Source organism: Vigna umbellata, chromosome 11 (genome assembly GCF_029865625.1).
Source record: "Vigna umbellata cultivar VRB3 chromosome 11, Vumbellata_1.0, whole genome shotgun sequence".
Taxonomy (NCBI): Eukaryota; Viridiplantae; Streptophyta; class Magnoliopsida; order Fabales; family Fabaceae; genus Vigna; species Vigna umbellata.
This window is the reverse complement of record NC_142175.1, coordinates 22,553,567-22,566,551: the sequence shown is the minus strand read 5'-3', so window position 1 is coordinate 22,566,551 and position 12,985 is coordinate 22,553,567. Positions and strand designations below refer to the sequence as shown.

The following is a 12,985-nucleotide window of genomic DNA, read 5'->3' as shown; positions in this document are numbered from 1 at the left end:
ACAAGGATGATTCTCCAACAACAAGGAATTAATGTTTTTTGAAGTGGACACTACAAAAATAATATATTTTAGTAGGGGTTTATTCTGGTAGTTTTAAAAACCTTTGAAAATTTCCAACGGTTTTATTAAAACCTCTATAAATTTTGGTGGTTTTATTAAAACCGTAGATAAATTAAAAATATTATTTTTATTAGAGAAATTTCCTATTGTCGAAAAACAAAACCACCTGTAAGTGAAAATATTTCGTTTTTTTCTCTCTTTTTCGCATTGCATCATATTTTTATTTAACCTACATCATTTCCTCTTCCTCTCAAAAGGGATCCCATGCTTTGTCTTCTTCCCCTTCACGACCCTCAACCATCACATCTCCTTCAATAAGAATCACTACCAACGAGTAGGATGCCCGACCATGTCACTAGTGCGACCAGCTCCATTCCCCTCTCCTTCTTCTTCGCTCATGAAACAGAGAGCCAAGGCCTTTCTTCACCTCCATCAAAAGGTGGAAGCCGCCACCGCCTAGATCTCGCTTCGAAAGTACGTCATCAACGGTTGTCGTTACTTATGAGCTCACCAGCACCACTATGAGCTTCCTCCCTTTCTTCCTTCGATTTTTCCATCAAGTGAGCTTTCTCCCTTTCTTCCTTCGATTCTTCCCTCACCAGAAGGTCTTGAGGCTTCTAATAGCCAGGTGTGGCCTTGCTTCTAAAGGGATGAAGTTGCAACTTCTCATTAATCACTTTAGAGTGAATGTTGGAAACACTAACAATCGCTTTTTCCAGTTTAGTGTATGTTCTTTTGTTTCTTCTGTATCATTAATTTTCTGTCTATTTAGATGGTGATTTCAGTGTCTGTGTTTGATCAGGTATCTCTTTGTATAAAGATGGACGCCTTGTAGAGGGTAACTGTGTAGGGAGAAAGGTCCTCAACAGAGTTCAAGAGACATATAATTTTGAACTAAACAAGAAGGATTTTGCATATTATATGGTGAGAAAACTCTTTTTACCCTTGGCTCTCTTGCCCGTAATCGTCTTGAGTTTACTGTTGTTCTCAAGGATGTTGTCTCTGTTGGCGGGTTCACATGTTTTGTTTTTTCATTTTGAATAGTGGCTTATATGCGAATTTTTTTGCTGTGTAACTTTTTCTGTAAATTCCTTTGAACATGTATGGATACAAATAATGGAAATGCCAGCCTTGATGGACATGGAGAAATCGGTGAGAACGACAAGAAGAGAATGAGGCACCCAAATAGAGCGAAAACTTTTAAAGTTGAGATTAATTTTTAATCGTCGAAACATAGATCTTCGCTACTCAAGTGATATACCATTTATTAATGATGGAAAGCCGAAGCGGCCAACATATATTCCCCTTAAGGTATAATGTGTTGATTTGTTTTTGTTTAGTAGACAATATGAAATTGAAATCGGACATCACTGATTAAGATTTTTTTTACTTATTTTTTCTTAGCTTTGCCCTCTGGTATCTCTTCAACGCTATACTAAAGCTCTAACCACACTCCAAAGATCCTCATTGGTGGAGAAGTCTAGGCAGAAGCCACTAGAGAGGATGCGAGTGTTGACAAATGTTAGTCTCTTTGTGATTTATTTTGACCAATTGCTATGACGCAAACATTTACGGGCGAAGCTGATGTTGTTTTTATCATTTCAGGCTTTGAGTCAAAACTATGATGGTTTTGAACCTATGCTTCGTAATTGTGGTATTTCTATCAACTCTGGCTTTTTTGAAGTTGAAGGTCATGTTTTACAAGCTCCAAGGGTAAATTTTTTAATGTTTTAATAATTATTTTAGTACTTTGAATTGTGAATTGTGAGTCTTATTTGTATATTTATATTTTATAAACGTCATTGAAATTGAAATTTGAAAGGTTACTTAAATTTTGTTAACAATAGGTTATTTAAATTCTGCTATGTTATATTTTCTGAAAAAATGTTGTAAGTTGGCGTTTCCTTTTCTTTGGTTTATTCAGTTACTGTGAATGATGACTTTCTTTTGTAGGTACTGTTTTGTTTTAATTATTTAGATATTAGATAGTACAACTTTTGATGTTCGCATGATCAATTTTTATGTGTTGTCTAAGAGAAATTGTAGAATTTGATTTATTAATTATTAATGTTTGTTGATTTTGAAACTTATAATTAAACATTATGTTCGGTTAAAGTTCGAAAATGGGGAGGATTTCAATCCAATAAATGGGAGGTGGAACTTCAATCAAAAGGTATTTAATTCAACTTCTCATCTATATTTTTTTGTTCTCAGTTAATTATTGTGAATTTTTATTAACTGGATTTTTTTCTTCAGACATTAGTTAGGCTTGTAAAAATTGAAAAATGGGTTGTGGTTAACTTTTATGCCCGATGTGATGTACGGGGACTTGTTAGAGATCTCATCAAGTTCGGTCAAATGAAAGGAATTGTAAGTTCTCCATTTAAATGTTCACTTGGAAGCATAATAAACATGTTGACTACATTTTTTATTTGTTTTTTACAGTGGATTGGACAACCTTTTGACGTCTTTGAAGAAGGTTTTCGCAATAAACGATCCCCGCCCCTAGTTAGAGTGGAGAAAAAAAGCTTGAGTTTGTGCAATCTAAACATCCAAGGCCTCCATAATTTCTTCTTTGTCTTCTTCCTCATAGAAAAATTTCTGAACTATATGCAAATGTATATGGTTCATCCTTAACTGTATTTTACTGGTTAACATACGTAATTGTTCAAGTTTCACTATAGATTAAAATTAATTAAACCTCGAAGGTTCGTGGAAGAAGAGGAATCTTGCTAATTTTGTTGTTGTTACACAGTGTATAGCACCTCAAAGGGTCAATGATCAGTACTTGACCAATGTTTTACTGAAGGTCAATTCCAAGGTATGGTATTTTGCACTGGATTGTATTTATGCTCTACATCTTGTATTTCGTTTGTTATCACTGATTTTTATTCATTATGCAGCTTGGTGGCTTGAATTCTATTTTAGGAGCTGAACATGCCCCTTCTATCCTAGTTGTTTCTAGAGCTCCCACCATCGTAATTGGCATGGACGTGTCTCATGGCTCCCTAGGACAAACCGATATTCCTTCAATTGTATTATTGTGAACACAAGTAAGTAACAAATTGTTTTCTGAATGTGATACTTTCTCTATCAATTCAAAAACTGAAAAAGAATACATCTTTATAGGTGAAATTATCACCGTGGCACACAAAAGAAAACAACTGAACTGCCCACTAAATGTGGAAGGTTACAAAAGCTAAATTTTAGCTATCTCTTCCTAAAGACCCGGTCAAAAACTGACCCTTTTATTTAATCTGCATAATTGCATTAAAACAAATATTAAAATGCATAAATAACTGACAATCCCTCCCTTAAACTAAATACTCAAATAAGCCATTTAGTTTATTTCTGATGCTTCAATTAGTCCTAGCATGCTTCTGAATTTCACGAACTGCTCTAATTTGAGTGGCTTTGTCATTATATCAGCTACTTGATTTTGAGTACTGCAATAGTGTAGCTTGATTTTCCCTTCTTTGACAAGATCTCTTAAGAAATGAAATCTAACATCAATATGTTTACTCCTACCATGAAACACTGGGTTTTCAGATAATTTAATAGTTGAACTACTATCACATAGAACCATAACTTGTTTATGATCTTTGAAACCAACAGCCTACAATATTCTCTTAATCCATTGGCATGCACTTGTTGCAGCAACTACATACTCTGACTCTGTTGTAGAAAGAGTTATAATTGGCTACTTCTTGGAGGACCATGAAATAGCTCCAGTTCCTAACATGAAAACAAGTCCAGATGTGCTTTTTCTGTCATTTATATCTCCAGCAAAGTCACTGTCAGTATAGGCAACCAGTGTCAGTTTTTCTCCCTTTTTGTAGAGAATTCCAAATTCAGTAGTCCCCTTCAAGTATCTTAGAATTTGTTTGGCTGCAGACCAGTGGGTTTTTGTGGGGTTAGCCATGAATCTGCTGATTAAACTGACAACAAACATTAAATCTGGTCTAGTAGCAGTCAAATACATGAGACTTCCAACTACTTGCTTGAACAGAGTAGCATCCACCTTGGCCACTGCATCATTCCTAGACAGTTTTGTTCCCGGTACAATCAGATTTTTGACAGCATTGCAGTTCAGCATACCAAATCGAGATAAAACCTCCTGAGCATACTTTCTTTGACACATGAAAATTCCATGTGTATTCTGCATAATTTCAACTCCAAGAAAATATCTCATCTTCCCTAAGTTAGTCATGTCAAATTCCAACATCATGGAACTTTTAAAGTCATCACACATCTTTATATCATTTCCAGTATAAATTAGATCATCCACATATAAAGTCACAATTAAAATTTTACCTCCTTCGGCTGACTTTGTAAACAATGTATGTTCACAAAAACATCTTTCAAAGCCATTTTGTAGAAAATATCCTTCTATTTTATTGTATCATGCTCTTGGTGCCTGTTTGAGTCCATATAGTGCCTTTCTTAGCTTGTATACTTTATCTTCTTCTCCCTTCTTTTTAAACCCAATCGGTTGTTGTACATAAATTTCCTCCTTAAGCTCTCCGTGAAGAAATGCACTTTTCACATCCAATTGAAAAACGATCCATCCATTTTGTGCAGCCAATGAAAGAATTATACGAATAGTGTCTAGTTTGGCAACAGGTGCAAATACCTTTGTATAATCCACTCCATAATGTTGTGCATATCCTTTTGCTACTAGCCTTGCTTTTTATTTGTCAATATCTCCATTCTCCTTGAGCTTGGTCTTGTATACCCATTTGACTCCAATTGGCTTCACTTCTTTTGGCATCTCAATTAATTCCCACGTTTCATTTTTTTCTATGGCTTCCATCTCCTTTTCCATTGCATCACGACATTTCTTACTCTTGACAGCTTCTTCAAAACTTTCTGGATCAATTACTGTTGTAAGCATTGCCCTTGTATCATCATCAGACAATTCTTCTCCTTCTTCATAATCTACCATCCAAACAGGTTTTTTGCATTGCCTTCTAGCCCTCACTTCAAATGGAGTCTCAAGTACTGGATTATAAGACTCAATCCTATAATATGTTTCAGCAGTATTTTGTGGCTCTGCTTGTTGCATTTCTTGTTGCATTTCTTCATTGTCTGATGTGTCAACTCTGGAATTTGTTTCAGCAGTGTTTTGTGACTCTGTTTGTTGCAGCTCCTCACTGTTTGGTGTGTCAAGTTGTATACCAGAGCTATTTTCATCATGTTTCTCCCATTCAACAATATTATGTTGATTCTCTACTTTGTTATACTCCCAATTCCAGCCCTTATGCTCTTCAAATATTACATCCTTGCTAATTATAATTTTTTTATTGACTGGATCATACAGCCTGTATGCTTTTAATTCATCGCTGACCCCAAATAAAACACACTGTTTACTCTTGTCATCAAGCTTAATTCGTTGTTGATCAGGTGTGTGAACATGGGCCAGACAACCAAAGACTCGAAAGTAATCTACAGAAGGCTTCACTCAACTCCAAACTTCTTCAGGAGTTTTATCTTTTACTGCTGCTGTTGGGCTCCTGTTCAGAATATAAACACACCATTTTGTTGCTTCTGGCCAGAAAACTTTAGGGACATGCCTTCCATTCAAGGTTGCACAAACCATATTCATAATGGTTCTATTCTTCCTTTCAGCAACTCCATTCTGCTGGGGAGTATATGAAGCAATTAATTGCCTCCTTATTCCATGATTTCTACAAAAATCATCAAAAACTTTTGAAGAAAATTCACCTCCCCTATCTGTCCTTAAACATACAATATTTTCTCCAATTTCTTTTTCAACCATTGCCTTAAAGCTTTTAAAGAAAGAAAAAGCTTCAGATTTCTCACCCAAAAAATATACCCAAGTTTTACGTGATAGATCATCAATAAAACTTAGAAAATATTTTTTATTACTCTTTGATGTTGGTTGAATGGGCCCACATAAATCTGCATGAATCAGCTGCAGTCTCTTAGAAGCTCTCCATTGACTTTTCTTAGACATAGCTTTTTGGTGTTGCTTTCATGCTAGACAGTGTGTACAGAGACTCTAAGGAGTGGTAATTGAAGACAGCCCTGTCACCATTTTCTTTTAGTGAAGCAATTTTAAGCCATCATAACTTAAATGTCCAAGTCTATTATGCCATAGTTGACACTTATCCTCCACATTTGCCTGGAAGCATGTTGTTGCTACCTTTGCTGTCAAAACAAACATTCTATTTACACTCAATTGAATCTCCATAATTTGCCCCTTCTCTGGATGAACAACACTGCACTTGTTATTTTGAATATTTATGCTCAAACCCTTTTCTTGCAGCTGTCAGAGACTCAATAAATTATTTTTGAGTTTAGGAACATAGTATACATGAGAAACAACATGAACAACACCTTTCACCATCAACTGCACAATTCCTTTCCCCATTACTGCTATACGAGTGTTAATTCCCAATTTTACCTTATGTCGGAAACTCTCATCCAATTCTGAGAACCACTCCTTATTACCACTCATGTGATTGTTGCAACATGAGTCAAGAAACCACTCATCCCCTCCTTCTTTGCTCTCAACAATAGCCATTAATAAGAGCTCATCCTCTTGTTTTTCTTTATCTTCCATTTCTGCATAATTAGCTTTCCTTTCCCACATAGGACATTCATACTGAAAGTGTCCAAATCTGTGACATTTGAAGCATTCTACATCAGCTTTATTAAACATTTGCCTGCCCCTTCCTCTACCTCGAAAGGATCCTCTTCCTCTTCCTCTTCCTCTACCTCTTCCGCTGTTTCTATCTTCAACCACAGTCTGCATAACTTGTTCCTCTTCAACTGACAAATACATTCTTTGCTCATGTACTAATAAGCTACTTTGCAATTCATCTATAGTCATCATATACATATTATTGGAATCTTCAATGGAACATACCACGTAGTTGAATTTGATTGCCATGGATCGCAAGATTTTTGCAGTTATCACGTTTTCTTTCATGGTTTCTCCAACTACCTTCATGCTTTTGGCTATTTTCAAGGTGCGTGCAAAATAGGAGTTTACTGATTCTCCTTCCTTCATCTGCAAAGTCTCAAAATCCTGGCGTAGAGCTTGTAGTTGAGCTCTTTTCACCCTTGTTGACCCCTGAAATTTTTGCTTCATGGAATCCCATATATCCTTGGATGTTTCGTCATTTAAGATGGTGTCCAAAATTTCCCTATCAATTGCTTGATAGAGATAATTTTTGATCTTTAAGTCCTTGAGTTGCTGTACTTCCATCCTTTTGAGATCATATTCTGAGGCTTCTTCTGTGTCTGGTACCACATCAATACCTTTTTCCACTAAGTCCAAATATTCATTGGAACGTAAGAAATTTTCCATCAACTTGGCCCAATGTTCATAATGACCATCAAATTTTGGAATAGATGGTCGAACGTACTTCACTGTTTCAGCCATCTCTAAGTTAATTTCTTTCAACACTCACAACTCAGTGTTCTCTCTCTTTCTAGGTGTTTCAGTTTCTCTCACACGTAATTTTCTGGTTCAGGCCCCTGTGAAGGAGCTCTGATACTAAATTGTGAACACAAGTAAGTAACAAATTGTTTTCTGAATGTGATACTTTCTCTGTCAATTCAAAAACTGAAAAAGAATACATCTTTATAGGTGAAATTATCACCGTGGCACACAAAAGAAAACAACTGAACTGCCCACTAAATGTGGGAGGTTACAAAAGCTAAATTTTAGCTATCTCTTCCTAAAGACCCGGTCAAAAACTGACCCTTTTATTTAATCTGCATAATTGCATTAAAACAAATATTAAAATGCATAAATAACTGACAATTATTACTCATAAATAAGAGAATTAAGTTAAGGTAATGCAGAAGAATACATATTGTCAATAATATATTGTAGTTTATTACTTTTAGCTATCTATCTCATTTTCTTTTACCTTAGAACCTTTATAGTTTTGAAATTTTCTCATGCATATTTTATGGTTAATAGGGGATGTTACATCCATGGATGACTTCCTTAAAGAGTATTTTCCTATAGTATACAAACACAAATTGTATGCACATGAAAATAACTACTGCAAGTACAACAATCATGGTCTTGCTACATTTTCCTCTTCTTTGTATATTGTTGGTTTAATTGCATCCTTGATGGCATCTCTTGTGGCAAGCATCATAGGTGTTGGTATTAGCTTTTTTAGTACACATATTGTAAAAGATGAAACCTTTTTAGACTGCTAAAAGAGAAGATAATGGATAAGTTATTTACATTAGGAATATTATTGTAAGATCTAGGAAGTATGGTGCATAGAGGAGTTTTCAATTATACTTGGTTTGTGTTCTTTGGATAATATTTATATGTTATTATACTTGTTGGGCTCAAACCCTTCTTTAGTCCTAAGGGAATCTTTGAAGACACTTAAGGAAACAACATATCTGATGGCAAGAGTTGTGATGAACAAGAAGAATATACACTTAAGAATATTTGTACATTATTAATTAAACTAGAATTTTCAAATACTAGTTGATTTTTTTAATTATTAGTGTATTCATTTAATTATGTTAATATTTTATAACTATGCATCAACCTTAAGAATAGATTGTGTATCTAAATCCACTTTCTTTAATGCAACTGTCAAGATGCCTTAATTAGTTTATTATTAAACATTTAGATTATTTTGATTTATTATTAAATATTTTTATTTTTAATCAAATCATTTGAATTATAAAAACATTAAATTATTTGCATTACCGGCAGTTTTGAAAACCCCAACTACGTAAATCCATAACCTACCGGCGGTTTCATGCAACTCTCACAAATACCCGCAGTTTTTCACAACTCCAGTAAATACCGACGATTTTTCATGAAACCCCTACAAATGACCGTAGTTTTAGGAACCCTGTAAGTAGTGGCGGTTTTTATAAAACCTCTACAAGTAACGTCGGTTATACACAAAACTACCGAAAATATTTCTCGACGGTGGTTTTCGCAACGGTTTTTCAAATCGCGGGAAAGGTGTTTACTAGGGTTAAAACCGTCGGTAATATAAATAAAAACTCGTGGTAAAATCTAATATTTTTGTAGTGGAAATATCAAACTAAGCTGCAATCATAGAACATACTAAGCAAAATCCTACCGAACCATAAGTTTTGAAACCACTTGTTGGAAAAAATCATATCGTCTTTACTTTGAGAATCATCCTACTAATAGATAAATAAATAAATACAAGGATACACAAACAATATAACGTGAAAACTCTAAGTAATAAAAAAAATAACGATAGTTGTCTAAAGATAATAAAAGAATAACACTATGTAAAAATTTGTATAACACATAAAAAAAACACTCTTAACCTTTGACCATTAATTCCAAGTACAACCACACTTTTCAGAGTAAGAATTTAACTACATCCAACAACACTTAACTACAAAAATATAAAAAAATTCAAATACATATTTAGTTATCATATTTAGACTTAAAACAAAAAATATTATGAACTTAGGATCATTGTATACTTATCAATCCTTTGATTATTTTAGGAGTTGTGAAACTAAAAAAAAATTACATATTTAAATCATTGAAGATGGTATTTCTATAAATGAACAAGAGAGTTAGAATTCGTGTGGCTTTTCCTCATAATATGGTGGCATGTTCATTGATTCGTAAGTGAGTGAGTAGTCCTTATCAATTTATTTCATCCAATAACTATCATTAAATACAATGGATTTTATTATTTTACTTTTCCAAATATGAGTAGCATTACGCTCATGGGTTTTTATACCAAAATATATAATTAAATAATAGTGTTGTAATTTATTAGTAGATGACTGTTTATATTGTCCTCCAAAGTTAAATAATTGTAAAAGTATTTGGAGTAAAAACATAAAACATTAAAAAAAAAAAAAAAGTCCTTGAAACATTGGGTGATAGACCCACACACACCCTGAACCATTCACTATTTCACACGTCCTATGATGTATGTTTGTGTGTTTCTATCCTCTTCCACTGGTTTTCAAAACAAACATGCACGAAGCACACGCTTCATGCTATTGACTTTCCATTTCAAGTCTTCGTCATTGCACGCTGTCTTTTATTATTATTATTATTTTATTATTATTATTATTATTATTAATTTTCTTTGGGTGAATATAATTGTTTAACACAAACTTTGTGAGTGGAAAAGGGCAGCCATATCCACCCTAGGCCAAAGGTAACATCGTTTTTCCCCGTCCTTTTGTATTTTGATAGACAATTTTGATGTTCATGTAATGTTTAGTGTGTTGGCCATGAAATGCATGATTAATTAATGCATTGACGCCTTTAAACTAGTGGGTATGGGCAAGGTGCCTTCTTTTAAGATGTTGGGTACGTGTAAGGTGTCTTATTCCAACTCATTTTTAAAATGGTATTGTGAGTGACCCTCCTACAAACAAAACCATCTTTGCATGCAAATATTCTTTATTCTAAACAATTCCAACTTGCCTGGGATCATTTTTCTCTCATCCAACTTTACCATTTTAACTCCCTTTCCCTCACAGCATAAAAATATGAAGTCATGAAGATAATAAGTAAAACATTTTAGCCAAAAAATAAAGAATGATTTACCTTATCCTCAAATGGTTGAGGGCATCATGGATTCATGATGCCAGAATCTTATCAAGTTCACTTCCATTCTTCCATTCCAAATTTCTTTTGCCTTTCTTTCTTTTTCTCCTTTTCCATGGCCTCCATCTTTTAACGTTTTTTGCAGTTGCCAAATAAGTGAATCAATTGACCAAAACTCCCCTACCCCAATGCCCACCATGGGACCCATCACGTGCAATAGTTTTACTCTCCACGCATTCATCAACCATCACCGTTCATTTATTTCCATCTACAAACTCATCCACGGTAAACACAACCAGGGCCCAGGGCCCCCACACAACACATCCACCTTCTCATTCTCCTTTCTCAACTCCTTCTTTCACGTACCTTCACTATATATACTTTTATTCTCACTACCACTCTCATTCTAACGCAACTCAAACACCACCTTCTACCCTCATTCTTACATCCTTAAACACTTGTTTTTTCTGTTACGTACGTTCTTCTTATTCTTCAGACATGGCTGGTGATTCTTCTGGAGACGTTGATCTAAGGTTGGGAGAACCTAAGGGGCCGAAACTGGAGCCCGAGACGGAGGAGGGTTCCGCGATACGTGTGATGCCGGTGGCTGTGCACGTGCCGTCAGGGATGTCCATGTCTGTGTCCAAGGCCCTGGCCCAAGCCCAGGCCCAACCTCAGAAACGGGCCTCCACTAAAGACCGTCACACCAAAGTCGAGGGGCGAGGCAGGAGGATCCGAATGCCCGCCACGTGTGCGGCGCGGATCTTCCAGCTCACCCGAGAGCTAGGTCACAAATCAGACGGTGAAACCATCCGTTGGCTCCTCGAACACGCCGAGCCCGCTATCATAGCCGCCACCGGCACCGGCACCGTCCCCGCCATCGCCATGTCTGTCAACGGCACGCTCAAGATTCCGACCACCTCTCCCTCCGACCCGGAACTCGGAGACCCACCGGAGAGGAAGAAGCGCAAGCGACCTGTAAACAGCGCCTACGTGGACGTAAACGACGGTGCCGTTTCAGTCCCCGCCGGCCTCGCGAGCTCGAACAAGCAAAGCTCAAGGACGATCACGACGACCGCCTCAACGACGACCCCAATTCCGCAGCACACCGCGATTCCGCTGCCGCAGGGCGTGGTCCCCGTGTGGGCCGTGCCTTCAAACGCTGTCGTTCCGACTGCAGGCGCGTTCTTCGTCGTCCCCCAAGCCGCGTCGTTTCAGCACCATCCGCAGTTTTTCACCATAGCACGACCAATCTCCGCGTTTGTCTCCTCCATGGTCACCCCCGTTCAACTCCAACCAACCTCCACATCCTCTTCTGCAAACGCTAACCCTTCCTCCACTGCGCCGTCGTCGAAGTCCCCGGCGAGAGCCACCGTCATGGCTCCCACCACCACCACCACAACACACATGCTGAGAGATTTTTCGTTGGAGATTTACGACAAACAAGAGTTGCAGTTCATGTCGCGCGCGTCTTCCAAGCATTGAGAGGAGAACGAGGACGAGAAAGAGAAGGAGAAGGAGAAGGTGAAGGGCGTTGAATCTGGTTTCCGCCCGACGACGTCGTTGGGAGCAAGAGGAAGAGCACGTGCACACGTGATGCGAGGATTAAAAATGGTGGGACCACGTGCATTGATGTGGGACACCACCAAAAGTGGAGGGTATGGTGGGGGACCCAGTGGGGTAATGCAAAACTAGTACCACAAGTTCAGAACTACTAGTACTCAATTTTTTCGTATTTTCCAAAATAATGTTAATAACAATAATAATTAGAATAAATTTTACATTTTAATTTCTGTAATTTTACTGCAAAATTTTACATTCGTATTTTAGAAAGAGATAATGAATATTTCTTAAAAGAAATAGAGAGAATTACGTGAAAATTTTGATTTGTTTGTTGGTAAGGGGGATGGGTCCACCTAATGGGTGGTCATGTGAGGGTAGAGGTAGGACCCAAAAGGTAGGATTGTGAGGGTAATGGGTGGACCCTACGGGACCGTTTACGCACCGTTCTCGAGCCGGCCTTTTCAAAGTGGTCCCTCTGTTGCGAGAAAGTTCAGAAGGCTACGTGTCGCACTCTGCTTAGTCGACAGGTGGGGCACCACTTTTACCCTTCGACACGTGGGGTTCTCTCTGTCCCACTTCGCTGGACACCAACCACTTTATTGCTATTGCTATGCTCGTTTGAAGAAAACGTGAAACAAAAATTAACACAAACAAGGAAAAATAATAATATATTATTTTTTATTTTTCAGAATTTCTAATGGTTGACAATAATATATATGTAAGAGAGAATTTAATTAAACTACATTTTAATCATTTGTGAAAATGTTTTGTCGTATTAGAGTTGAATAGCGA

At 36.8% G+C, this 12,985-nt stretch overlaps 2 protein-coding genes and 1 pseudogene across 2 annotated transcripts; 2 read left to right on the top strand and 1 right to left on the bottom strand.

Annotated features, from left to right (window-relative positions):
* Nucleotides 1-399: 399 nt before the first annotated feature.
* Nucleotides 400-3,107, top strand: LOC124847805 (protein argonaute 4-like; annotated as a pseudogene).
* Nucleotides 3,108-6,352: 3,245 nt separating this feature from the next.
* On the bottom strand, nt 6,353-7,471 carry LOC148191198 (uncharacterized). Its single transcript, XM_088101327.1, has one exon. The coding sequence runs from the start codon at nt 7,469-7,471 to the stop codon at nt 6,353-6,355; it is 1,119 nt and encodes a 372-aa protein (XP_087957453.1).
* Nucleotides 7,472-10,681: 3,210 nt separating this feature from the next.
* Nucleotides 10,682-12,428, top strand: LOC148191197 (transcription factor TCP9-like). Its single transcript, XM_088101569.1, has one exon. The coding sequence runs from the start codon at nt 11,129-11,131 to the stop codon at nt 12,113-12,115; it is 987 nt and encodes a 328-aa protein (XP_087957695.1). The 5' UTR covers nt 10,682-11,128; the 3' UTR covers nt 12,116-12,428.
* The last annotated feature ends 557 nt before the right edge of the window (nt 12,429-12,985 follow it).